Below are 24,160 nucleotides of genomic sequence, written 5' to 3' on the forward strand. Positions count from 1 at the left end.
TTTTTTTTTTTTTTTTCAGAAAGTTGCTCACTGATGGATCTCGTACACCAATTTGTTGAATCCCCTGAGGTGCTAAGTCTCATCGGCTAGTAAGGATCGAGTGTTTTCTTCGAAGGATGCAGCTTGATATTCTTGGCGCGCTCTTTTGAGAACATTACCGGATTGGGTAATTTGCTCGAGACCCTTGGAATTTCTGACAAAAGTACAGTGACCTTGAAAAACTAGAACTGGACCCAACAACAGGGAATAAGTAGAGAAACATGAGCAAGTATTGTTCCAAGTATGGCTGAATGAATATTAGACATTTTCTTTAACTCAAAAAGATGTAAAGAGAAACCCGCCTGATATAACACACCAGTTGCCCATTTGTCCAGTTCACATGCTCCAAGTTGCAGGTACTCCATTATCTTTATTCATGCCCCATTTTCAAATAAATGTCTCCACAAAGCGGTGATAGAAAATCATGCCCAGCCAGCCGATGACTGGGAATGCAGCCAGCCTCCGAACCCAGTCGAATCGTCTCTTGGCCTTTGCAGCAACCCTAGGCCTCTGAGTTGGGACTGGTGCAGGGGTCACAACAGGTTTCTGGGCAAGGGGCGCCACAACGACTTCTTCCTGTTCCTTTCCTTTTTCCTCCTCATTACCCCCGTTGGAAGCTGCAGGGCCGCTTTTCTTCGGCCGGAGAACGAAGCAAGGCGCATTCTCGGTAGAGACTTCACCGGTCACAGCGCCCAGGCTGACCGCCTGACGTGGGATGCTGGCCTTGGTCACGAGAAGATAGGGGCTGCCCTCCACCTCGACGACGCAGTTGTGCCACGGCGTCGGGATATGCAGCAGGTCACGGGACGTCATTGGCGTACCGTCCGGTGAGAGGCCCTCGACCGCTCGGACGACGGCAGGGTCGAAAAGTTGAATCCCAAATTTGGGACCGGCGTTGTTGTGGCTATCAAATTGAGAATTGTTAGACTCAAGCATGTCGGAGAAAAGAGGATTATTGGGGAAAAGCGTACGCATGAATAGAGAGACGGACGTGATTAGGAAGAAGCAACTCGACTAGATTAGAGTATGCTTGGTTCCTCTATTTCGTATAGTCAGCAATCTGAGACAAAAAGGGAGCCACAACGTAATATCATTGGCGCAGCAATTTAAGCTTACCATGATCATCTCAAACGCCACTTTGGGCGACAACTTCTTCCTCTGAGTTCGTGTCATGCCCAGAGTGAAAGGGTGAAGCTCCAGATCCTCCAGCATGAACCTGGAGAACCCACGATACAGAGCTAGGATAGCCGGGTTTTGAGACTTGATCTTGGCTCGCACCGCAGACTCCTGGGGCTGGCAGCCGGCCATGAGGATCCGTCTGCAGAGCTCGGCCTCTAACGTCAGCTTTGTCTCGAGATGGTGCTCTATGCTTGGGATGTTGAGATCCTTCGATAGCGACGAGAGCTTGTGCTGCGACTTTGACTCGTTGAGTTCAAACAGGTCAACGAGCGACTTGAAGCCGATTCTGTCAGTGTTGCCTCTGCTGACACCGACTGCACGGTTCATATCCTTCAACTGCTCGCCGTACACATCGACATCTTCATCGTCGACTCCGACTAAGTGGGGATCGTCAGTTCTGCAAGCCAGGGAAGGTTGCTTTTTTCCCCTCCCATTTCTTTTGCTGGACTTACTGCAATCGCTAAAGACGTGACCGTCACTGATAATCCACATCTTGGCACCGGGCTCGTACACCCTCTCAATAGCCTCTACAAACTCGTGAAGCCGCTCCAGAGCGAGCTGCTCTCCGCGGTCAGGGGCTTTCCCGAGGACCTTGTTGGTATTTGACGATTTACACGGGAACGCAGGAAGACAGAGCTCGATTTTGGCCTGCTGGGAGGTGAAGTGCCGAACACGCTCCGTGAAATACGCTTTGCCGCTCGCTTCCCATTGGTCGTCCTTGCCCTGATACCTGAGAAAGCTATCAAACAGGCTGACGATCTCGGATGTGGCGTCCGTTGGGGAGGCTGTAGAGGTGTCGCCACACTTTATCCGCTCATGATCGCGGATGGCAAAGTCGGCTTGGTCCAAGAGCAGTTGGACGAAAAAGTCATCAAACTTTGTGCTGCCAACGTGTTGCTCAGACGTAGCGGTGGCGTCGATGATGAAGCCCGCCGTCGTGTCTGAACCGCTCCGTTGCATCTCATAGAGTTTCGAGCCCTGAAACGGTCCGTTGAGATTTGTGAACACGGTCTCGCTTGGTGCCGTTCTCGTTTCTCTTATTGTCGTCTGAGACTTCTGGCTGGGGAGGTTGTGGATGATGGACGAGGTCCAGTGCTGCTGCACGCAGCCTTTCTGCGGCCCGGTGCAGTACAGCAGCTGTCCCTGCCCGTCGTGGACGAAGGCGGCTTGGAACCGGTGAAAGATGGAAGTGCCGTCGTTGGAAAATTCCATTGTGAAAAGAAGAAAGAATTAAGAATATGATCGTCTGATGTTGGAATGGTGATTAGGGAATTATAGATTCTGTTGATGGTGTCGTGGCTTGTTGATTAGGTAGGGAATCCAGCGGGCTCTCAACGAGGGGGTTATTATAATATTAAACACAAGAATGTGATCGAGAGACTCTAGAAAGCACCAATACTTCTAGAAGTGTTTCTTTGGGGTCCTGGTTATTCCGATTGGACGCGGCTTCGGGTTCATGTGGTACGATTATGTTCTGGTCGGTATGTTGCGTGAGAAAGGAATCCTCCTCCAACTCGAGGAATACCGATTTGGGCGGGCTGTGAAATGCGTCCACCGTACGACCAAGACAGAACCAAGAGGAAAACGAGGCGGTGGTATGCGTTTGTGCCGCTTCAACGCAGTTGGGATTACTGTCAGCTCAACACAGGAAGGAACAAAAATAAGATAGATGTTGCTGGCTGCAGAGACACAAGGAAGCCCCGATGGTTGACGAAGGAAGGAAGAGGGTTTAGCAAGAAGTTCTTCAGCAGAAGGAGGTGGCGGGACAGGGGACGATGCCTTCCTAGTCTAGTCCACAGGTAGGTTGCATACATGGAATCACCGAAGAATCCTGAATTAAGGCTTTGCCCGACTTGGGAGAATGCGAAAGAAGGAACCAAGATCGTTGTACATGTACAAAGCACAGCAGCAGGGCTGGGGCTAATGCTTAGTAGAAGAGGAGAAGGAGCAATCCGCAGTTTGGGTCCTGGGGGCATGAACAAGATGCCTGTAGCGGGCGGCATGTGGATGAACCAAGGGGACGTAACCTTTTCCTTCGTACCTCCTTTTCGGGGCTCGTGGTGCTATTTCACACACTCTCTCGCATTTGTCCCTTTGCTGAGAAATACCGAGTTCCTTAGGGGAACACAAGACATCCAGGTCTGGTGTGCCCATCGAGCTGTGATCAGGGGGTCGTTCAGGCTCATTATACGGATACCGTGTACAGGTACGAAATACGCTGCTTGAAGTGCATACTACGCAAGGAAGAGGCCATCTGATGATGATGGGATCCCATGGTCAGCCCCTCGAGGAGCAAGCAAGGATTCAAGTGTCCATGGAAAGTGGGGGTACGACGGGGCGTTTGCCAGCATCGTTCAACGACCAGTTGTCGTTGGTCGAGAGGGGAGGCCAGTCTCAATGTTGGAAAAGACGTGTCTCCAAGAGTACTGAAGACTGAACAAAAAACACTGTTCGGCACAGACCAAAAATAAGTCAAGGCTTCTATCCGAAGGAACGAACACGACTAATCAAATCCCATTAACATCACGCCATTAAGATCACCTTGGGGCGAAGGCAAAAAACAGACAAGGACACTCCACTACCTTAAAGGACCAGCCATGCGGGACCTGCGCGCTAAGCACCAAACCTTACATCTCGGTCTTGGGTTGCCATATTTCTCTTAGCTCAAAAGCTGTCAGGCCTTGGCGTCGTCGTTGTTCATTTTTCAAAAGACTTTGGTAAACTCACAAAGGACATGCTGGCAGGGGTCATGAAGGGAAGAGAAGGGAAGGGCGGGGCATTGCCAAGGCACGAAAGTCCGATGGCTGCGCTTCCGTGGGCCGCATGGCGGTCATTTCTTGCACAAAAAAAAAAAAAAAAGGAACAGGCAAACGAATGGTTTTCCACAGAATTTACCGCCCCGGTTTCTAACGCGCGAAAAGGTGGTTCCCACCCGAGTGCATATATCTATTAGTACTTTGCAGTTTGCATACCCACAGCGCAGGCAGGCTGGCTGCTGAGATTCCGCAAGATACCGTAGCCAGCATACGCCGTATGCACCGACTATGGCGCGGCTCTCTTGGCGTTGGAATGCGGCTTTTCGAAAGTTGGAGTTGCATTCGGGTCGCCGTGAGGTTCTTGGACATAGAGGAGCACAGGACTTGCTTTCCATTGGGTGGATCGGTATGCTTTCGCTTCTGATGCATTTGAACGAAGATCGAAGCGGTCTTCTCCAATCATGCTTGTCGATTAATTTAGAAGCGCCACCCCCTGGTTCTTAATTATGGGGAACCGAGAGTCCGGTCAGGGATGATGCGGGAAGTACCTGTTCATCGGAAAGTAGCGTCTTATTATCACTATGATTATCAAACTTTGTAACCCTATCTAAACCCCCAGAGAGCAAATCAAAACTCAATCTACCCAAAACCGCCCGAACCCGTAGATCACCCAGGCCCGTCTAGTTCACGACTCTCTTTTCACCGTCAACCCTGTCTGTCAAAACCAGCCGAAGTGCCCGCGGATAAAGGGGACCGGCCTGGAGAAAAAGCGAACAAGAAGCCTTTCGTCAGCGCCGAAAATCTGGAAAGAGTGGAGAATTCGGTCCACCGAGGGGACATAGGCAACGACACGCTTAAACTTACCGGAGTCTTGCGGTCAACCCACATCGGGTCCAAAGTGAAGGAGAACTCGCGGACCAGCTGAATCAGGGTGGTCCTCATTTCCAACATTGCGAATTTCTCTCCGAGGCATGCGCGTTTGCCTGAGATAGAGTCAGCAGGACCATCTTGGTAAAATGATTCACCACTCTTCCTTTGAAGTCTGTCTTACCACCATGAAAGCTGATCCACTCCCCCCTTGCCCGGCGGCGGCGGTAGTTTTGCTGAATGACTTCTGAGGATGATCCCCACCTGTAAATGTGAGCTTCATGATATTCCGAAGGATGTGCACGTGTAAGACGAACCGTCCGGGGTCAAACTTGTCTGCTGTGGGACCCCACGCAGTCGGGCATCGGTTTGTTGAGTAGCAGTGGTAGCCGACATATGTCCCTTTTGGGATTACGACGTCGCCGCCTAGCAGCGCCGTCTCCGCAGCCTTCCGGTTGATCAATTGACCAATGGGAGGGAACAAGCGCAGGCACTCGTAGATGAGCGAGGTGAGATACGGCATGTCCTCTTTGGCCAGATCTGCTGAAGACTTGGCATCCTTGGAAAGGATTTCTTGGCGCAAAGCCTCTTGCGCCTCCTAACAACCCCCACCAATCTTGTCAGCAACGAATGCACGCGTGAGACGGCACGGGCCTGGGCAGGTTTGCTGACTCACAGGATGTTTCGCCAGAAGATACAGGCTCGATATCATCAGCAGCTGCGGGTTCTCTTGACCGGCCACGAATGCCACGGTGAGGTTGTCGAGGAGCTGCTTCTCATCCCACATGCCCGATGCTCTGGCGTCGAGCATGCGCCTGCCGAGTTTGTCGTCGGATTGGTCTGACAGGGATGATGTCTTCTCCACAGGCATGTGGTGGCTCGCCTGCAGCGCGCGTTTGAGCTCGTTCTTGAACAGGCCCACAGTGCGTCGGGCCGCCAAGCGAGACTTGAGCGGCAACCTGTCGAGGAATGGAAAGCTCATAAAGATGGGCTTGAAGATCTCCCTCTTGACCGCCGTCTGGAGGAGATTGATGGGAGCATCTGCCCTGTCGAGTGCCTACGACGAATTGGCTGTGGTCAGCATGCGGCGAAAGACCCCTGCTAGATTAGGTCTTGTCGTGGGGGCCAGGGCGACTTACATGCAATTTGGTACCCAAGACGGCTTCGGTGAAGTTGGAGACGGAATACCGCTGCAACAGGTCTTGCATAGCAACGCCGCCGCCGCCGCTGCCGGCCCGCTTTTGGGATTCGCGAAGGAGACGGCACAGGCTGACTGCGTTGCTTTCGATGATTTCGCCATCGAAATTCCTCTGAAGGCCTGGCTTGATGACCGACCGATAGTTCTTCCAGACGCCGCCTCTCGCCGAGATGATATTGTCGCCTGATTCCGAGTTAGAACGGTTTCGAAGCACAATGGATGACAAAGAATACTTGCCAAGGAACTCTGCCAGGACGCTATGAGGAATCTTCTTCTGGTTGCCGCTCTTCTCGTACAAATCTTCGTCCTTGAATATCTCGACCAGATACGAGGGTCGATGTACCAAGATATTCCATTGCGCGCCGAAGAAAATTTTGACTGCTCCGTGAGTACGCAGCGGCTTGTCAATGTACTGACGGAAAATATCCGACTGGTCAACGTCCTTGAAGAAGGGAATAAGAGCTACCCAGAACGGTATCGTCGGGAGGTTTTGCGGGTATCTAGGAGGCAAGAGAAGAAAGTAATAAGCGAGTCCAAGGAGCAGAACTCCGAGGAGTAAAACTTCTAGCAAAAACAGCAGCATCTCGTCGTGAAGGGCGTCTGTGGTTGCAATGTCAGTCAAAGCTGTGACAAAGAAATAACAAGCTTATATGTTCAAGAGCCGATGTTCCGAGGAAGCGAGGAAAAACTAAAAGCAACGGTAGCACTTACAAGGATCGAGATGAGACCATAGACAAGATGGAAGCAATTTTCCTTCCTTCTCCTCAGCCCTACCCAAAGTAAGGTAGCAGAAACTCTAGCTGCCTGGAGATGACATGCAGGAGAAGGCCACAAGACAGGATTAGGAATCACAGTCAGGTAGGCATGGAGAGAGGCTTCGTCTTCTTCTCGAAATAGACCGCATATGCGTGTTGGTGGTGGAACATGGAACATTGCATTTGTGCCTTTGGGATATCAGACGTTCGTTGTACAAGTCTGTCTGCAGACTTAGACCATAGTCAGCGGCACACCGGGCTGTGCGATGCCCGACGCATCGGTCAGTCGCACCAGACAAAGTCAAAAGCAAAAGGCCATATCCTTGGGAAGGTTCATTGGTCGCCAAGCGGGCCAAATGCGAGTTGTGATGCCAAGAAGGACCAGACAAGGAATGGAGGAAGCAGAAGATGCAGCGAGAGAAAGAGAGTTTGATGAGGTTCTCTGGACTTTCCCAAGGCGGGTTGGCGTAAGGTGAACCGGGGACGTGCCTTCAGGTACGTATTGTGGCCGTAGAGGTACCGGTACTTTGGGCGGAGCCTCCCCGCATACGCCCGCCAGGGAAATGCGGCAGTGCCCCGATGAGGAATCCAGCAAGAGCTGACCGGGGGGACCGGGGTCGGACGGATCCTTCCTGATCACTGCCTTTGACCTGTACTCCGTACGGAGGACGTTACTACCTTACGTGTAAGACTGAGAAGGGCTCGCTCAAGAAGCCAGGGGTTTATTAAATGGGCACTGAATCGTTCATACATACCTTACCTAGTGTCCTTACACATGATCAGAATCAACGGTAATCACCGAAGCAGTGTTGCTTCATTTTACCGCTTCCCGACTTCTGACCGCCGAGTTTTTCTATCATACTCCTTCGTGTCCGTCGGTCTGCTTCCGAGTCTCTAATTTCTGAGCATCTTCTCTGTATTGCTTTATTCAAAATCCTTTGTCAAAGATGGCCGACTCCAGTCCATCGACATCGGGCACGGCGACGCCCACCAAAGATCATACAATGTCTTCACAAGAGGTGCCGGCCCCGGCTATTACCAGCACTACCACCACCAGCCAACCGCCGCCGTCGCCGTTACCTCCAGCACAATCCGCTGGGGACCCAGAGAAGAAAGCCGGCGCGCCACCGGCTTACTCGGCCTTTTCGCCATGGCGGAAGCGCTTCATCCTCACAGTTGTCACCGTGGCTGGTTGTTTCGGGCCTCTGGCCGGCAACATCTACCTCCCTGCTCTGCCCGTCTTGGAGAATGAATTTCACGCAAGCGCAACGGCCATTAACGTTACCGTGTCCGTTTTCATGCTCACCTTCGCCTTCGGTGTATGTTCCCAATGTTCAAACTCCCATGCTCAAGGTAGAACATGACGCTTACACTCCTCTAGCCTCTATTCTGGGCCAGCTTCGCCGATTGGAAGGGCAGAAGACCACTATACATCATCTCTCTCTCCATCTATATTGTTGCCAATATCCTTCTGGCTGCAGTACCAGCCAACTATGGCGCTCTTGTATTTCTTCGTATCGTCCAGGCCTTTGGGTCTGCGGCTGTCGTGTCGATGGGCGCCGGCACTGTCGCCGATGTAAGTGGCTCGAGAGAACTTACCACCCATCCACGGCTCACCTTACTAACCCGAGTCCAAGGTCACTCCACCCAAAGAGAGAGCATTCGCAATGAGTATCTTCCTCTTAGGTCCCCAGCTCGGACCTGTCCTCGGTCCAGTGATAGGAGGCGCGTTGACGGTGGTATCATGGCGTTGGATCTTTGGCTTTCTAGGTGAGGCTTTCCATCCTCCCAGCCTTACCAGACCAAACCATATTAACTGTACTCTCATAGCCATCGCCGGCTTCGTGCTCTGGATTATCATCATCCTCATGCTTCCAGAGACCCTGCGCGCCAGGGTAGGCAGCGGCAAGCTCTACTCCCAATCCAGCTTCATCCTCTTCCCTCCAAAGCTGTCTTCGCCCCTAGCACCGGAGTCGGAGAGAGGTCCCCCACCTCCCAAGCCAACCCTACTCATGTACTGGCGCCTCTTCAGCTACCCACCTATCGGCATCGTGTCCTTCAATACCGCCATGCTCTACTCGACCTACTTTGCCATCGCAGTGCAATTACCCACCGAGCTCGCCGACCGTTACAACTGGTCCAGCGCGGGCGTCGGCGCCGGTTTCATCGCCGTCGGCGTCGCCATGATTGCAGGCTCTTTGGTAGGCGGACGCTTCTCGGACTGGCGTAGGGCGCGCGCAGTCAAGGCGTCTCCCGACAACACCGTCGACCCCGAGAATAGACTCGCAGACCAAATTTGGGGTGTCATTGTTTGCGCCGGTGGATGTGCCATGTACGGTTGGTTCGTCGACATCTCACTCCACCCTGCCGCCGTTTTGGTCGCCACGTTTTTGAGTAAGTTCTTGTCCGACGTTGAAAGATATCGTTTGGTTTCCGCTTCCCATTTCACATGAACTCGAGACTGACGTGCGTGACTTTTGTACAGCCGGCTTCGGGATGAACTGGGTATTTGTGGCCACAACGGCCTTTTTGACCGAGTGCGTGGCCCAGCAGGCTGCAGGTGCCTTTGCTCTCGGAAACATGCTGCGGAATCCCGGTGCCGCCATCGCCGCCCTCGTGATCCCTTCTCTCGTCTCCAAGATGGGAAGCGGATGGTGTTTCACAGGACTCGCCTTGTTAGACTTGGTCCTTGTCGGGTCTGCTGTAATTGGTTAGTTCCCCCGTAGTCGCGTCCTGGAAAGCTTGTATGCTAACGGTGTGTCTCACAGTACTACGAATCAAATCTCCGGGATGGAGGGCAGCCCGCAAAGCCAAGATGGCGGCGATGGCGGCGATGGCGGCAGCCAAGCAAGGTGGACCGAAATGAGTTTCACGAATAATGACAAGCGTTAATGAGACTAGAGCGCAGACGCTCATGAAGGAGAGTCTAACACAATTACTGTCTAATGTTTATACAAATTCGATCGTGTTCAATCTTAATGATCAACGCAAGTTTGGCTTAACGAATTTTTATATTATGCAAAATGATGGGCGGTCTACTTCTCATACGTTGCAATAATTCTGTCCGCCATCGCCGGCAGCGTCTCCGCCACCACATCCATCTCGCCGAAAATCTCTGGTAACGCCTCTCCCTCCAGAGCAGTACAGTATGCCGCCTTGAATCTGCAAGATGTTAGTGAGTCCTATACGACACAAAGATCAGTGAACCAAAAGGTCGACTTACCCTACAGTCTTCGCCGTCGACGCATCCCACAAGTGCGCCGCCGCAAACCAAGGCTCGCACCCATCAGCGGACAACTTCTTCAAAATCGGCGTATACGCCTCGGGCGTCGGCTTTGCCAAGCCAGACGAATCGCAGGAGAGCAAATTCTCAACCGGCATCTCGACCCCACCCCTCGAAAAATAGCCGCCGACGCGGGCGATATCGCCCGCCGTGAAGCACCACACCGTAAAACCCGCGGCGCGGAGCTTGGCCACGCACTCGGCGGCGCCCTCGCGCAGCCGCAGGCTCTTCCACTCGCCAATGAGGTAGTCGACGTCCTCGTCGCTCGCGAAGGCGCGCGGGTCCTCGATGCCGGCGTAATGCAGGCAGCGGTAGAACAAGGCCGTGAAGACCTTGTAAAAGACGACGTAGCGGCCCGACATGGAGAGGTAGGTGTACTCGCGCTCGGCGACCTCGAGCCAGCAGCAGCCGAGGAGTTTTGGCTGGATGCCGCGGGCGCGGAGGCGTTCGCCTAGGCGCTCGTCGATGGCTTCGAAGAGGTGCTCGTATGTGACGAGGGTGCCGACTACGTCGAAGACGACGTTCTTTGGTGGTGTCATTGTGGTTTGGGGTTGGCTGTGACTTTGATGTGTGCGTGCGAGTGCTACACAAAGGATGCCCGAAAGAGATAGGTTCGGGGGTGGTTATTGGATGGTTACACGACGCAAGGGGTTGCTTCAGGGTCTGTCTGTTGGCCCGAGAGGTCTGTACCAACACGATGATGTAGATTAAATATGAGGCTTATCACGAGGCGTTGCATGGATCGCGCCTTTATGGAAGGCTGGGCTTCATCTTGACTTGATGTTGTCTCCCCGCACGTGTTGCGAAGTGCGGGGAGTCCAGAACAGGCATCACATAGGTAGAGTTTCCGGCGCCGATTCCCGGTTCCCTATCGACTTTTGATATTGAGGTGGGCCTATTTTGCCGGGAAGGATGAACGGGTTATTGCTAGGGGAGGAAAACGTTATCAGGTTTGACGTATCCACTAAGATATAGCGGATGCTGCCATGCGACTGTGAACGTTACAAGGGGACTGAAGGAAGGAGCGCCGGCCCGGTGCACTCCCACGTGTGCTAATACCTTGCTGACCAAAAGCCCATGGCTTCTGTAAATGCAAAGGACCAGCCATGAGTGGTATTCACACCGACGAGGTGAAACATTGTGGCGGACGAATCCGACGCTAGATCGGTCAACAATCTGGGGAAGTTGAGCTTGGCGATAGGAGGAAGTCGAGTGGACGTAAAGTGGAGACAAACTTAACCGCTCAGTCTATTCAGATCTGGATAGCTCATCGCCTAGGGAATCTTAATAATGAGGAAATATCAAAGGACATCCAGCATTACGTTTGCCAGATAGCTATCTTGGACGCCGGAGCCGGCCTCATATACATACTGTTTTCCGGCAGCCAGCTTTGTCGCCGGTGTTGCTTTGCTTTACCCGGCTTCTTATCGACTCAACTGATATGCGGTTAAAGACGACAGAGGGGGGCTGTGGGGGGTGGAGACCGGGGGCCTTTGTCGGATACAACGCTAAAACAGAAAGATAAGGACGGACATCCATTGTCCGAAGTGACGGATCAAGGCCGCTATCGGGATGACAAGGCCGGAGAAGTCAATGACAATTTACAGAACGCTCAACCTCGCGAGAGAGAGAGAGAGAGAGAGAGAGAGAGAGAGAGAGACTTACTGGAATTGATTTTCGCTGAAGCATCATTATGATAAAGTGAACTCATTACTTAGATAGTCAGTTGCCGTAAGTAACTTCGACAGAGCATTTCCAAAGACTTAGATTCCAAAATACAGAGCAAAAACGGTACGTATCCGTGAAATCGCCTAGTCATTCATTACGCTTCGAAAACGAAGATAAAGAGTGTGAATTACCGAGTTGCTGCGTTGTATTCCACCTTATTCTCACCATGGTAGATACAAGTTGACAGCTATCTACTTGTAAAGCGCCCTTACCTAAAGCGCCAGATTTATTCAAGTTCCACACAATGCACATGATTTATGTTTTCACGAAACATGGTCATTCAATTGGTGTCTGTTGAGAAAGTTATTAGGACATTGATAAGAATTCGATTCGCTAGATTATATGAGATGTCTAAAACCTAAGTGGTCCGTCTTAGTACCTACCCATTTACGCAAATGGCGCCACTTGAAATGCTTGAGACTCTTTCCGGAAATTGTCTAAGCTGCAATGGCTCAACGGAACCAATGACTACAAAATTTACAACAAAGCCAACTCTAGTGGATATGCTCCCTGCAATGCGCCTCTAATACGACACTTTACATGAAATTAGCCAACTCTACAGTTTTGCCGGCGGCTGATTGACCGACTTCCAGCTCTCAAGAATGGAATTCCTGGAACTGTCCAATCTCGCTTGAGAAGCTTGGTAGACTTTGGGGATACCCGTAGTCTTGAACGCAGATTGCTCCATGATCATCGATGCTATTCCCTTGGCCGACAGGAAAATCTGCGGCATGCCGTGACCGTTGAAACCGGCAATGATGAATTGTTTCTGTTTTCCGGGCACGACGCCGACGTGTGGCAATCCGTCTGACGAGTAGCCCATGACTGTATAATTGTTAGTGACCGATTTCACATTTCGAGTCTGACTAAATAAGGGCCAATTGACTTACTTCCAGTCCACACCTTCGACGTAGTTGCGCCGCTGTCTTCCCATCCGCGGAATACACGCTGCATATACCCATCAAAATGCGTCTTCGCCGCTTCAATCAACTCGTCATCGTTGACCTTGTTGTACCACGCCGATAGATCATGATAATACGAGGACCGCGCACCGCCAACGACGATGCTTCCGTCGAGTCGGGGAATCAGATACTCGTATTCCGTGTCGGACCACCGGATGATGACCGAGTGAGGCAGCAAAGGCCCGGGCGTCTTGCCGGGCGTGATGTGGCTGCAGATGCCGCGCACGGGGACAATCTTGTCGGCGAACTCGGGCAGGATGGACGACGTGTAGCCGTTTGTCGCGTACACGATCTTTGCGGCGCGGACGGCGCCCCGAGCCGTGGTCAGCGTCAAGTAGCCGTCCGCGTCGGGGGTGCTGGTCACTGCCTCAACGGGCGTATGGGTCTGCAGGTTGACGCCGGCGTCGAGGGTCTTTGAGAGGAGGGAGAGGATTAGTTTGTACGGCCAGACGGTGCCGGCGGTATATGACAGGCAGCCCTTTACTCCTTTTACACCTGATAGCTGAGAGTAAACAGTCAGTCATCGAGCCCCAAGTGTAGGTTGTAGCTCGACTTACTTGCTCCGCTTCGGCGCCGTCGGCGTAGTACACGTCCTTCATTACGGAAACGCCAGCTTTTCGAAGCAGCTCAACGTTGGCCTTCATCTTATCGCGGATACTCTCCGACATCAAAGCGTCGACTGCCCGGGTCAACACAAAGTCACAGTCGATGCCTTCCGTTTCAATCGCCTTCTTCACTTCCATGAGGTTTTTGGCCTCGAACTCCGCACACTCCTTCGCAGTCTCGATGCCATGTGTGGAAACAAAACTTGCGGGGCGATTGTACGGATCCGGCTTCAAATGGCCGCCTTTACCATGTCTCAAGTCAGCCAAAAGTCCGACGTAAGACGAGAGATATTGATAGGGTTGTCAAGCATACCATTGCGCCCAGTTGCCCCGGAACACGCCTGTCGAGCCTCGAGTATCAAAATCTTTGGCGGCGCGACACCACGCGCCTTGCACTGGTCGAGGATGTGGTACACAGTCGCGACACCCGCATAACCGGCACCAATGACCGCGATGTCAACTTCGGCTGGGAGCTCCGAGGTAGATCGGTGATCGTCTAGAGGGTGCGGGGATGACCTCCAGAAGGAGGTCGTGGAGTTGGGGACTGGGAGCGGGGAAACGGGCATGGCTGTGTGACAGGGTGTGTGTTTGTCTTTCTTGGGGAGAATCAGACACGAGATATTGTGAGTGACTGTTTTTAGCTGCACGATATGGAAGTGGTAGACCAAGCCGCCGCGTCCGCCATGATTATTAAAGGCTCAAAAGCCTCAAGTGCGGATGTTCCATCACGGTCCGCACCAGGTAGGCGAGCGCCGGGGGTGGGGCGGGGCCGGGACGGGAAACCTGTCGGGAAAGCTGTTCCGTCCGGTGAGCGGACTCAATTGTGCCCACGTACCTTACTCGTAGAGTCGAAGAGGGCCAGGGAGGGGACCGAAGTGTTCAAAGAGTGAAATAACTGACCGGCCCGGTCGCTTGCGGGGAACCCTTGTTTGGGTATGCGTTTCCGCAAAGTTTATCAGCAGCGATCCTCCAAAACTCGGCCTTTTAAGAGCCCATCCAGATAATCCTCAACCACCTAACTCAGAACAGCGGCTGCAGCACAACCCTTTAGAGTTGTCGACCGGCCCGGTCAGGATGTTGGGATTGTAACTCAGGAGTAAGGAAAGAGGCCCGCTCTTCAATGCGTGTCCCATACATATCCCAAGCCCTTGCGGACATGACGCTGCTTATCTGCGTATCTCTATGTTGGGGTGGCTGACAGATAAACCGGGGAAGCACCAACTACCGATAACCATGATAAGCCTCTACTGGCTCGGTGAAACTGGGGAGGCCCCCGGAAGATAGGTAGACAAACTGACACAGTAATCAAGCAGTAGGTCTACGAATCGAGTTGTCCAACATGGCCGTACACAGTGATCTTTACCCAACCCCAGAATGGAAACCATCATCCGCACTGACTAGTTCAACGGTTGTTTGGCAAACTAAAGCCATCCTAGACTGAGCCAATGGCAGCCTCTCTAATGATATGACAACACCACTATATACAGGCCAATGCCAGGCCCATCGACTCATCCCCAGACTCGACACCCACGGTCTCTAGCACGTATCCAGTGCTTTCTTCTGACGCCATGGCAACTCCACAGACGAAGGACGACACCAAGATCCCCGAGGCGTCTAGCTATCCCGAAGCGACTGACCATGCCGCCGGCACCAGCTACGTGTACGATGAGGGCGCTGTCGAGAACGTCGACGAGGCTTACCTCCGCACCTCCAAGTCGACGAGGTTCTACAGAGGCGTGTTGTTCCAAATGATCCTCTTTGGAGCGTAAGTAGAGCTTTGTCTCGGGATCAAATCCAGGCGCCACGGATCCAAATTAATGTCTTCATGTAGGTTGTCCTTTGTCGGTCCTGCAATGTCAGACGCCATCTCCAACCTCGGAGGTGGTGGTCTCTCGACACCATACTTGGCCAACTTGGCGACTGCTCTCAGCTACATGGCCGGCTGTCTGATCACCGTCTTTGGCGGGCCTCTGATCAACAAGATTGGAATCAAGTGGTCTTGTATGATCGCCGCCGTCACTATGCCCCTTGCCGGTTCGGCTTACTATGTGAGCGCAAAGTACTCGATAGACTGGTATCTTCTCTTTGCAAGAGTACGTCATGACCCTTAACACTGCACTCCGTCTATCTCGCTCTGGAGCTGACTTGGCACACAGCTTCTCGGGGGGTTCACATCTGGTTTCCTCTACGTCGCCGAGACGGCCGCCATGCTGTCGTATCCGGAAGCAAACGACAGAGGTTTCTACCTGGGTAAGACAATGTCTGGGAGCTCTTCGGATGTGCTTGTGTTGATAAAGTTGGACAGGTATCTGGTCTGCCATGAGAAACTCTGGTAGTGTCATGGGTGGCGCCATCAACTTCTCGACCAACTACTCCAAGGCCAACGCTGGTGGTATCGCCTGGTCCACCTACTTGATCTTCGTCGGCTTCGGTGAGCACTCTTCACGTCATGCCCAAACCCGTCTTGGCACATGTTCTAACACGGCGCATGACAGAATGCACTGGGACGATCTGGGCCCTCCTCCTTTCCCCCACCAGGCGCGTACGTCGCCGCAACGGCGCAAAGATCCCCATGGCCAGCAGTATCAGCTGGAAGAGAGAACTCATTGCGTTGTGGAGGCACTTGCAGCGCAGAAAGGTGAATATACACAGCCAACACCCGTGCCCTGATGACCTTGACCCTGAGCTAATTACCAACACCATCAGACATGGCTCATGTCCATCCCCGCCTTCTACTCCTTCTTCTTTGGCGGAACCATGGGAACCTACCTCTCCCTGCACTTCTCCGTTCGGGCCCGCGCACTATCGTCGCTGATCACTCGTGAGTAATCCTACTTTGTCTCCTACCTTAGTCACTGTCCTTCCCCGGATCCACGCTGACAGTTCTATCTCGTAGCGGCAATCACCATCGTCATGGTCCTCGCCTACGGAAAGCTCTTGGACACGTCCCGCTGGTCACAAGCCAGGCGAGCGTGGATCTCCTTTTTCTTCTGGGTCATCCCCCAAGCCATGTGCTTCATCTGGATCGGCATTGAGTACAGCAAGTTCGGCGGAGGCAAAATCGACGAGGCTCTCGACTATGAGTTGTACGTCCCCTACCATCCCTCCATCCCATCATGATTCAAAGCACCGCTAACAGCATCGCTCCCCAACAGGCACACCCGAAGATGGGCCGAAGCTTACCTTCCCTATCTGATCATGTTCTCAACCGGTTACTGGACCCAATTATCCCTCTACTGGATTCTTGGAACCTTCTCCACGGACGTCGGATCCTCCTCCCGCTCAGGCGGTCTGTTCCGCGCCTTTGAGACGGCCGGCCAGGCCGTCTCGTACGCTCTCAACTCCAAGACCAGCGCCGACCCTAGAATTCCCTTCTACGTTAATGCTGCGCTGATGGCCATCACCATTCCGTGCATGGTCTTCCTCATCAGGCTGGTTCCTGATGCCCCTGCTGCTACGGACATAGATGCGGGAGACGTTGTTGAGGATCAGGCAGAACGGGATCCTGATAACAAATAGAACACATTCCGTCTCTAAGTTAAATGTAGTTGGAATGTGAAATTAGCTGTTTTTATGTTTTCAAGTACCATAGGAGTGATGGGAGGAAGTATTGACTAAGCCTCTGACACATATCAATGCCCCTGATGATTTACTGCATAATGCTTCTTGGTCTTGCAACAAATGTTCATAGAACATGTTCGAACACGTGATTCCCCATTCGTAATAGAATATAAAGGGTATTAAAGTCTCCCGCAGTCAGTGTGTTCTCTTTCGCTGCTCCCCGCCTTACGACAATTACTTTATCAATCGACTTTGGCCATACTTCGAAAATTCCAAAGCCCAAGGCCATAGTCAGTGTTACTGTGTTAGCTTAGGAGGCTCCATCATTCATATCTTCCGTTCATTCAGCTCGCTATCCCATTTACGATCCTACTTTTCTTATTAAGATCTTGACCTATGTTACCTGTCAGGTCGATGAAGTGTGACTAAATTACCTACACGAAAGCCGACGGTAGTTTTAATTTTCGAGACAAAATGATCATGTGTTTGAAAGGTAACGATGGTACATTGTATATATTCATTGAAGCGGAGATGTTATGATATAAAACACTTACGAAAGCTGATCACGCATGTCTCGTTTGACCGCAAGCCTAGCCATGGCATTCCATTGCATTCTAACATTTCAATTGAGACTATGTCCCTCTCAGCAGCTAACCTGGACGGAATATATTCAGCAGAAAAATAGCAGGAAAAAGAGAGAAACATGAAAACGGAAAGAGCAACAGCATCATCTGTAACTTGTTTACACTTCAACTATTCCTGGTACATGATTAATGTCGAATCAGGACAATACGCTTTGGTCTCCTCAGTCTTAGCCAAGCACAAGTTGATCCTCCATTTTTCAAATTCGGCTAACCTGGTGTAAGTATTAACCTCTACTTGCATCAAGATATTCAAACAAAGATTGTTCATAATTTCATTGAAGCCACCATCGACTTTTCAAACAAAAGAGTCCAAATTTCTCTGAAAACGGCATGGATCCCCTTAAACCATTGAACGTTGACAGGGTTGTCATCTCTTAGCTCCAAACTCAAATTCGTCTGAACAGTGGAAATAGGTCCAAGTCTGACCCCACCGAAACATCTCAAGATAGTTTGGCCTGGAGCGGGTAAACGGGTGCTCCCGCTTGTAACGGTGACGTTTAGGACGGAGATGGAAAAGGCTCAAAATGAAAAATCCATTTTGGCAAAAGCGTATTTTTTTCGTCCCTTGTCTGCTTATTTTTGCATTATTCAGCATTGGGCTCTAGACGAGCTCAGCCCGACGACATGTCAACGAAACGGACGTTCCTTTTTTCTTCTTCTCTAGTTTCTCAGTGACATCCTGAGACCCGCCTCCTCGGCTGGTAGTTCAATCAGTACTAGTACGGGAGTAAGAGTGCATCATGGATTTCTTGCCCACCGGTTCGAATTGCCCTACATCATCAGCTCCGAGTTAAACAGCGCCCCCCTGATAGACGGTTACACAGATCATCCACACAAAAAAACTAAAAACTGTTGACAAATCCCATGATTGCCTAGTCCTCTTTTCTTCTACAGTCTCTTGGCTATTTCCCCAAGTCTCGTGGTAATGCGATGGGAATAAAGGATAGAAGGTACGCGCAACGCCAGAACCGAAAATCGCAACACTTTTACTGTCACACACATGCAAACAAGAGAGACATTGTCTGGGCCCTTGTGAACAAAGGTGCATCAATACACCTGAGGGACCGTCACCGAAAAAAAGCTCACCAAGCCCTGTACGCTTTACGTTCAGGTAAAAGTTGGCACGTGGGTTGGTCAGGTGTACCTTGGCATGTTGGGCATAAAGGTAGAAATCCCCCCAATCCTCCCCCATTCCCTGCAGCGAATCCTACCCCACCCTCCGGTTTTCCCTCCTTCACCGAGACCGCGGCCAATAGGGACGGCCCGGTCGCATCACCACCACACATCCATCCATCCTTTCGTCGTATCCGCCAAAAAACCTCCCTCTTGTTGAGTCTTTCCTAGCTAATGCCCGCCTGCATACACGCGATTTAGGATCCTACCATCTGGCCCTCCCCCAAGGCCCCAGGGACGGGAGACATTGCGGCATCTCCGTTCTCGTCTAGAAGGGAAGTCTAATTTGGACTCACGTCAAATATTGGAGTCAAACCAACAGTTGTTTTCGGTGAAACACCTGTGATATTGGGGTTCCGCCAAGGTCAATGGGTGGGGATTTCGGAGAAAGATTCTAGAGCACCACGTGAAATATGCCCACCGGTTGACATGGATGTTGGGGGACTCGGGAGGTCGCATTCTTTTCCCAGGCATCTTTCTCGTTTGATTCTCCTTCCCACCCCCTTGTATCTGTATGGTTCAGTTGCATCCGTCACCCGTGTCCAAAGTGCGAGGCGCCCGCGGCAGTTGTATAGTTGCGTTCCGTACGTTGGGAGGCTACCGTAAGGAACGGGGGGCGCGGGCGGGACGGGAATCTGGAACTTAAACTGGTGCCTGGTTTAATTTCCTGACGGGCCACCTTACAATGCAACGCTTCTCGTCCCCCCAGCTCCCTAATGTCCAGACAGACAGGTACATAGGCAAGGCAGGTATGACATGGCAGAGATATTTCCGCGATGATCACGCATGGGAAACTGATCGTTAGACCTGGCCCCAAATTCCCCAAATCGAGAGCTCGTTCCCAAATAGTAAAAGTACCATGTATGTGGGGGGGGTTTCTCTCACTCTCACACGCACACACACTCTCTTCAGTGCCCTTGTCTTTCTATCTTCGACCTTTCGTGCTTCCTTGATGCACATTGCCTGGTTCTTACGTACATTACAGGCCCCGGCAAGCGTTCCATTGCATGTAGGCATAGAATCAACAACTCATTCTGCCACTCCCCGTTTCCATCTCACGCCTACGCACCCAACATATGCATACGTACACACACATACACGCCCATCCTTCGCTCCCCCACTCCCCATTTCCTTTCTGCGTATTCCCTACACACCCCACCAACGGAAAAAAAAATATGTATGAGATGGATGGCATAGTGCATCAGGGGAACCAGCAGCCGCGCTCCGGCCGACACCCAAACCCAGGTGCCAGAACCAACCTCAGTGACAAGGGGTCCTTTTTGTTCCCTTCTGCTTCAGCCACGCGGGCAGCCCAGCCAGCTACGTAGACCACGCCGGAAGACCTTTTCTTGGTATATCATCATAGGTACATGCAAGCCACCAACCCGGCTGTGCGTCCCGGCGTCTGTGTGTGCGTATGTGTGCGCGCGCGCGCGCGTGTGTGTGTGTGTGTGTGTGTGTGTGTGCGAGAGCGCGTGTGTTGCAGACCGCCTTTTCGTTTACTGCCATCGGCGGTCTTGACAGCCGTGTCCGTCATCTCTACCCGTTCGTCTGATGGAGAGTCTGAGCCTCTTCAGCACAGCTGAGGAAGATCAAAGACCTCGGGTTGAAATAAAAAATACCTACCGCAGGTTGCTCACTCCGTAATTATCAGTTAACCCACTCAAGGTCCGGAGAGATCCCTCCCAAATATCGAATCTCTATTCTCTACCCTGGCCCTGGCCTATGGAACCAGGAAAAGCTTTTCAGAAAGCCTTTCTCTCTCTCTCTCTCGCCTCCAGCTACCGGGCCAACATTACGCTTGGGCGAGACACACATGCTGCAGGCCTGCATGGAAGCCCAGCAGCTATAAGACGCAGCAATCCCACTAGACCGGATTCGTTCACTTTTTGGTTCACCGCGCATGAAAGAGAAATAGGCAGTCATAGTTTGGTAGTGGTAAATAAAAATTGGTATCAATAATCCTAACTTCTCATACGTGCATTCACGGCATCCACCACAAGCAAGGGGTGCATGATACTCGGGATCCTTCCTATCGGCCCAGTCCAATGTCAACCCAAAAACGAAATAATCCAAGAAAAAAACAGGACACAAAAAAGTTGTGTGTGACGCTTGTTCCCAACTCCATTGTGTTGCCACGCTTTTTGCCCATCGTATCCCAATGCAAATCCCAGGGGTATCTGAAGAGTCTAGTAACTCTGATGGGAGGCCGAGTCGTTTTTCCCTCTTTTCCCCTCCGCGCTCCGCTTTGATCCAAATGCACACGCTCCAATCCCATGGGATGGTCTAAAAACTCCCATGAAGCATCATCCAACAGCCCCCTTCCATGTACCGTGACACCCCCCACCCTCTTTGATGTATGTCCACTGACAGGCCAAAATGCCTGGCGGAAAATCATCGCCTATGTGTAAACAATATGTTGTTCACCTTTCCAGAGTTTCCGGTCTGGAGAAGGTTGAGAATGAAGAAGAAACCGCTCAACAGCTCAAGCAATCGAGACTTTCGTACACCCCCCGTCGTAAGAAATATAGCCTTGACTACAGTATAAATGATCCAAGGGAAGATTTGAGTCCATCAGTACCACTTTACTGAGAAGCAAATGGACGAAGACTGCAAGGAAATGACATGAAAGCAAGAAGAATGTTCAGACAGCCGCCCCGACCCAGTAATTACCGCGAAAGAGATTACGCTCTGGTTTGATGTTCGATTTTGTTTTCCAATGGACTGTTTCGTCTCAAGCCTTGTTGAGCACGTCCAAATGTTGCTTTTCTTTACTCCGTTCCGTTCTTGTGGTATATACTCGGTGTAGTTCATATTCGTGTATTCGTATGGGGGGAAGAGCGTTGGCGTGTACGCGTGGGAGTGCTAAGTTGCGATTCAACCCCTAGTAGATAGCATGGCTGGACTGGTGGTACATGCGGTCTCGGTAGGCAGAAGGAATGCCGTCGTATCTGGGGCTGCTTGCGCTCGAGGACTGGTCCATGTCCGTGTCGTAAATCTCGTAGCCGTGCTGGTGATGTTGCATGTATTGTTCTGGGGGAGGCAATCTCTTCGAGCTGTATGCTGCGAGGCTCGCGGGGTTGGGAACGCGCTTAACCGGATAAGACGATGGAGTAGTCCTGGATTTCGAGACACGGTTGCTGACTCTGCGGTCCTTGCCACGACCCTTGATGCCCTTGTTGCTGTTCTTGTACAGGTTGGCAAAGTACCAGTACATCTCCCGCTGGTCATCAGACAACCCGTCGATATCGGAGATGGAGACAATCCAGTCAGTCATTTCCATGAGGGTCTTCTCATGGTACTTGTTTTGATGATTCTGATGCTAAGTTAGCTGGATGACCGTGGGATATGCCACTCCCACTCTACACACCTTGAGGTTGCCTCGTTGGGTGAACATCTTGTTGCATGAATCGAGCTTGCAAACGAATGGCTTTGCATTGGTGTGCGTGGCCATGTGCGTCTGGAGGTTGCCACGCTGCGCGAATACTTTGCTGCATTGTTCGCAGCGGAAGGGCTTCTCGCCAGTGTGGCGACGCATGTGAGTCTGTTGGATGGTTAATAAGGCCATGGGGTGTCTGATCGAAATCGGATGAACTGACCTTGAGGTTACCAGGTTGCGAGAAAGTTCGTCCACAGTTCGGCCATTGGCATTCCTGCAAATTGTCAGCGTCGTTCACATCACATTCGGCTAGCTATATGTGCTTACGTATGGCTTTTCACCGGTATGGGCGCGTTTGTGAGTGTCCAAGTGAGTGCTTTGGTAAAAGCTTTTGCCGCAGCCATCAATATCACAGACATATCGCTTGGTCTTGGGAGCATCCAGCGAGTCCGTCGTTGTCGAGGGTGTAGGGGCCGACGCAGCCGGGGTCGGCTCGGGCTGAATAACGTCAGCTCAGTCACTCATGCCAGCGGACGCAGAATCGGGGCTTACCTTGGGAGATCTAGGCTCCGGCTTGACAACCTGTTCGGTCTCTGGGACGCCCTTGACAATATCCTCAGTGTCGTGCCTCTTCTGGATCGCCTTCATGAGAGTGTCGATAGCAGTGGTGAAGTTCACCGGGTCCGCGCTCGTGGGCTTGTTGAACTTGATTTCCTTGGTGTTGAGGGGGTGGGGTGTCTTTGGGTTGCTCATCTTCGTCTCGCTTCGGGTGGATGGGCTGCGGTGTCGGTCGTTCTGTCCCGAAGGCGACTCCTGGGGATAGGAGCTGGCGCGAGGGACCTCATGCTCCGGAGCTGCCACGGGCATGATCGGTCGTTCTTGTTGAGCCGGCAGTCTGAAGGGAATGTTCATGTTGGCCGGAGGGGAATCGTACTGAGCATACGCGAAGTGGTTCTGAGTCGGGCAGTGGTGACCCATTGCCGGCATAGACGCGACGCCGTAGTGAGAGCCAACCATGTACTGAGGCGCCATGATAGTACCGTTGATGGGAGCAGAAGTAGCCGCTCTTGAGTCGTACTGCACAAAGGCTGTGTTATCCATCATCGCGTAGTCGTGGCCGGCGGGCTGCTGCTGCCAGCGACCCCAAGCCTGGGGCGGGGCTGTCTGTTCCGTCAAGGCCATTGCTGCGAAGCCAGAATGAAGAAACGATAAGTTGGAAGCGTCAAGTATGGTTATTGGATATAATTAGGACGAGGTGATGGTTAGTCAATGCCAAAGTTGACTGACTCCTGCCTGTGTCTGGACTATGTAAAGTGTGATGGAAGAGATGGATCAGTGGTTGATGCCAAAAAGAAAGGGCAGAGGTCAAGCGTTGACTGCTTGGGAAAGTTATGTGTTTATGATCTCTCGTGAGAAGACGTTGAGAAAGAAAGGAGGATGGAGGCGGGTAGATGTAGTTTCGGGACAGAGTCAATAATGGACTCGTGGTATAAAGTGCGGGAGGGGATAGCGGATGTGCGGCCGGGGTTGAATCCTGGAAGCCAATCGACTGGATTGGGTCCCGAAGATCTCAGCACTAAATATACATGCATCCAAAGCGAAACCAGCAAGGACCCAGACAGTGGGTTGGTGAGAGGAAAAAAGAAGGGTTGAGGGCCAGGACCAGAACATGGAGAGTTTGTGGAAATCATGGACCCCCACCACGAAGAGCAACACGGAGGACTTCCATAAAAGCCGGGGTAGCGACTGAGCGGGTCACGACCCGGTCGACGCGGACGAGGACGAGACCTTGCTCTTGCTGTACAGGGTGGCCAAGTACAGGAGGAGGGGGAGGGGGAGGGGGCGCCTGGGAAATCGACTTCTAGGGGGTGTGGGAATGGGAATGGAGAGAGGCGTCATACCCATACCCTGCAACTGACTGAGCTCAGTGGTCGGTATAGGATGCACTCATGTCTCTCTCCCTGGGTCTAGGTACTAGCCTCCCCTCATAGATGATGGAGGCGTCTGCGACGAGCATCATTGAGGTTCTCT

General features: G+C 52.1%; 8 protein-coding genes across 8 annotated transcripts; 3 read left to right on the forward strand and 5 right to left on the reverse strand.

Moving 5' to 3' along the window:
• Positions 1–426: 426 nt before the first annotated feature.
• On the reverse strand, positions 427–2,430 carry N0V96_003666 (uncharacterized protein; the record flags this gene model as incomplete). Its single annotated transcript, XM_065756901.1, has 4 exons — positions 427–943; positions 1,011–1,078; positions 1,156–1,595; positions 1,671–2,430. The coding sequence occupies 4 exons, from the start codon at positions 2,428–2,430 to the stop codon at positions 427–429; spliced, it is 1,785 nt and encodes a 594-aa protein (XP_065614668.1).
• A 2,262-nt stretch (positions 2,431–4,692) lies between these two features.
• On the reverse strand, positions 4,693–6,622 carry DIT2 (cytochrome P450-dit2; the record flags this gene model as incomplete). The annotated part of the gene is made up of 7 exons (XM_065756902.1): positions 4,693–4,776; positions 4,839–4,957; positions 5,026–5,105; positions 5,159–5,439; positions 5,518–5,898; positions 5,981–6,539; positions 6,615–6,622. 7 exons carry the CDS (start codon positions 6,620–6,622, stop codon positions 4,693–4,695), a joined length of 1,512 nt encoding a protein of 503 aa, XP_065614669.1.
• Positions 6,623–7,741: 1,119 nt separating this feature from the next.
• DTR1 (Dityrosine transporter 1) lies at positions 7,742–9,509 on the forward strand (the record flags this gene model as incomplete). The annotated part of the gene is made up of 5 exons (XM_065756903.1): positions 7,742–8,113; positions 8,176–8,370; positions 8,432–8,564; positions 8,625–9,188; positions 9,280–9,509. The coding sequence occupies 5 exons, from the start codon at positions 7,742–7,744 to the stop codon at positions 9,507–9,509; spliced, it is 1,494 nt and encodes a 497-aa protein (XP_065614670.1).
• A 320-nt stretch (positions 9,510–9,829) lies between these two features.
• Positions 9,830–10,616, reverse strand: N0V96_003669 (uncharacterized protein; the record flags this gene model as incomplete). The annotated part of the gene is made up of 2 exons (XM_053190680.2): positions 9,830–9,956; positions 10,018–10,616. 2 exons carry the CDS (start codon positions 10,614–10,616, stop codon positions 9,830–9,832), a joined length of 726 nt encoding a protein of 241 aa, XP_053052089.2.
• Positions 10,617–12,361: 1,745 nt separating this feature from the next.
• On the reverse strand, positions 12,362–13,938 carry N0V96_003670 (uncharacterized protein; the record flags this gene model as incomplete). The annotated part of the gene is made up of 4 exons (XM_053190679.2): positions 12,362–12,630; positions 12,696–13,269; positions 13,325–13,614; positions 13,686–13,938. The coding sequence occupies 4 exons, from the start codon at positions 13,936–13,938 to the stop codon at positions 12,362–12,364; spliced, it is 1,386 nt and encodes a 461-aa protein (XP_053052088.2).
• Positions 13,939–14,940: 1,002 nt separating this feature from the next.
• N0V96_003671 (uncharacterized protein) lies at positions 14,941–16,201 on the forward strand (the record flags this gene model as incomplete). Its single annotated transcript, XM_053190678.2, has 6 exons — positions 14,941–15,137; positions 15,204–15,465; positions 15,529–15,622; positions 15,678–15,803; positions 15,868–16,010; positions 16,079–16,201. The coding sequence occupies 6 exons, from the start codon at positions 14,941–14,943 to the stop codon at positions 16,199–16,201; spliced, it is 945 nt and encodes a 314-aa protein (XP_053052087.2).
• Positions 16,202–16,285: 84 nt separating this feature from the next.
• On the forward strand, positions 16,286–16,891 carry N0V96_003672 (uncharacterized protein; the record flags this gene model as incomplete). The annotated part of the gene is made up of 2 exons (XM_053190677.1): positions 16,286–16,458; positions 16,528–16,891. 2 exons carry the CDS (start codon positions 16,286–16,288, stop codon positions 16,889–16,891), a joined length of 537 nt encoding a protein of 178 aa, XP_053052086.1.
• Positions 16,892–21,634: 4,743 nt separating this feature from the next.
• Positions 21,635–23,311, reverse strand: AZF1 (DNA-binding transcription factor; the record flags this gene model as incomplete). Its single annotated transcript, XM_065756904.1, has 5 exons — positions 21,635–22,066; positions 22,121–22,294; positions 22,350–22,403; positions 22,457–22,627; positions 22,682–23,311. The coding sequence occupies 5 exons, from the start codon at positions 23,309–23,311 to the stop codon at positions 21,635–21,637; spliced, it is 1,461 nt and encodes a 486-aa protein (XP_065614671.1).
• Between the last annotated feature and the right edge of the window lie 849 nt (positions 23,312–24,160).

Source organism: Colletotrichum fioriniae, assembly GCF_027942845.1.
Source record: "Colletotrichum fioriniae strain IMI 355084 chromosome Unknown scaffold_3, whole genome shotgun sequence".
NCBI lineage: Eukaryota > Fungi > Ascomycota > Sordariomycetes > Glomerellales > Glomerellaceae > Colletotrichum > Colletotrichum fioriniae.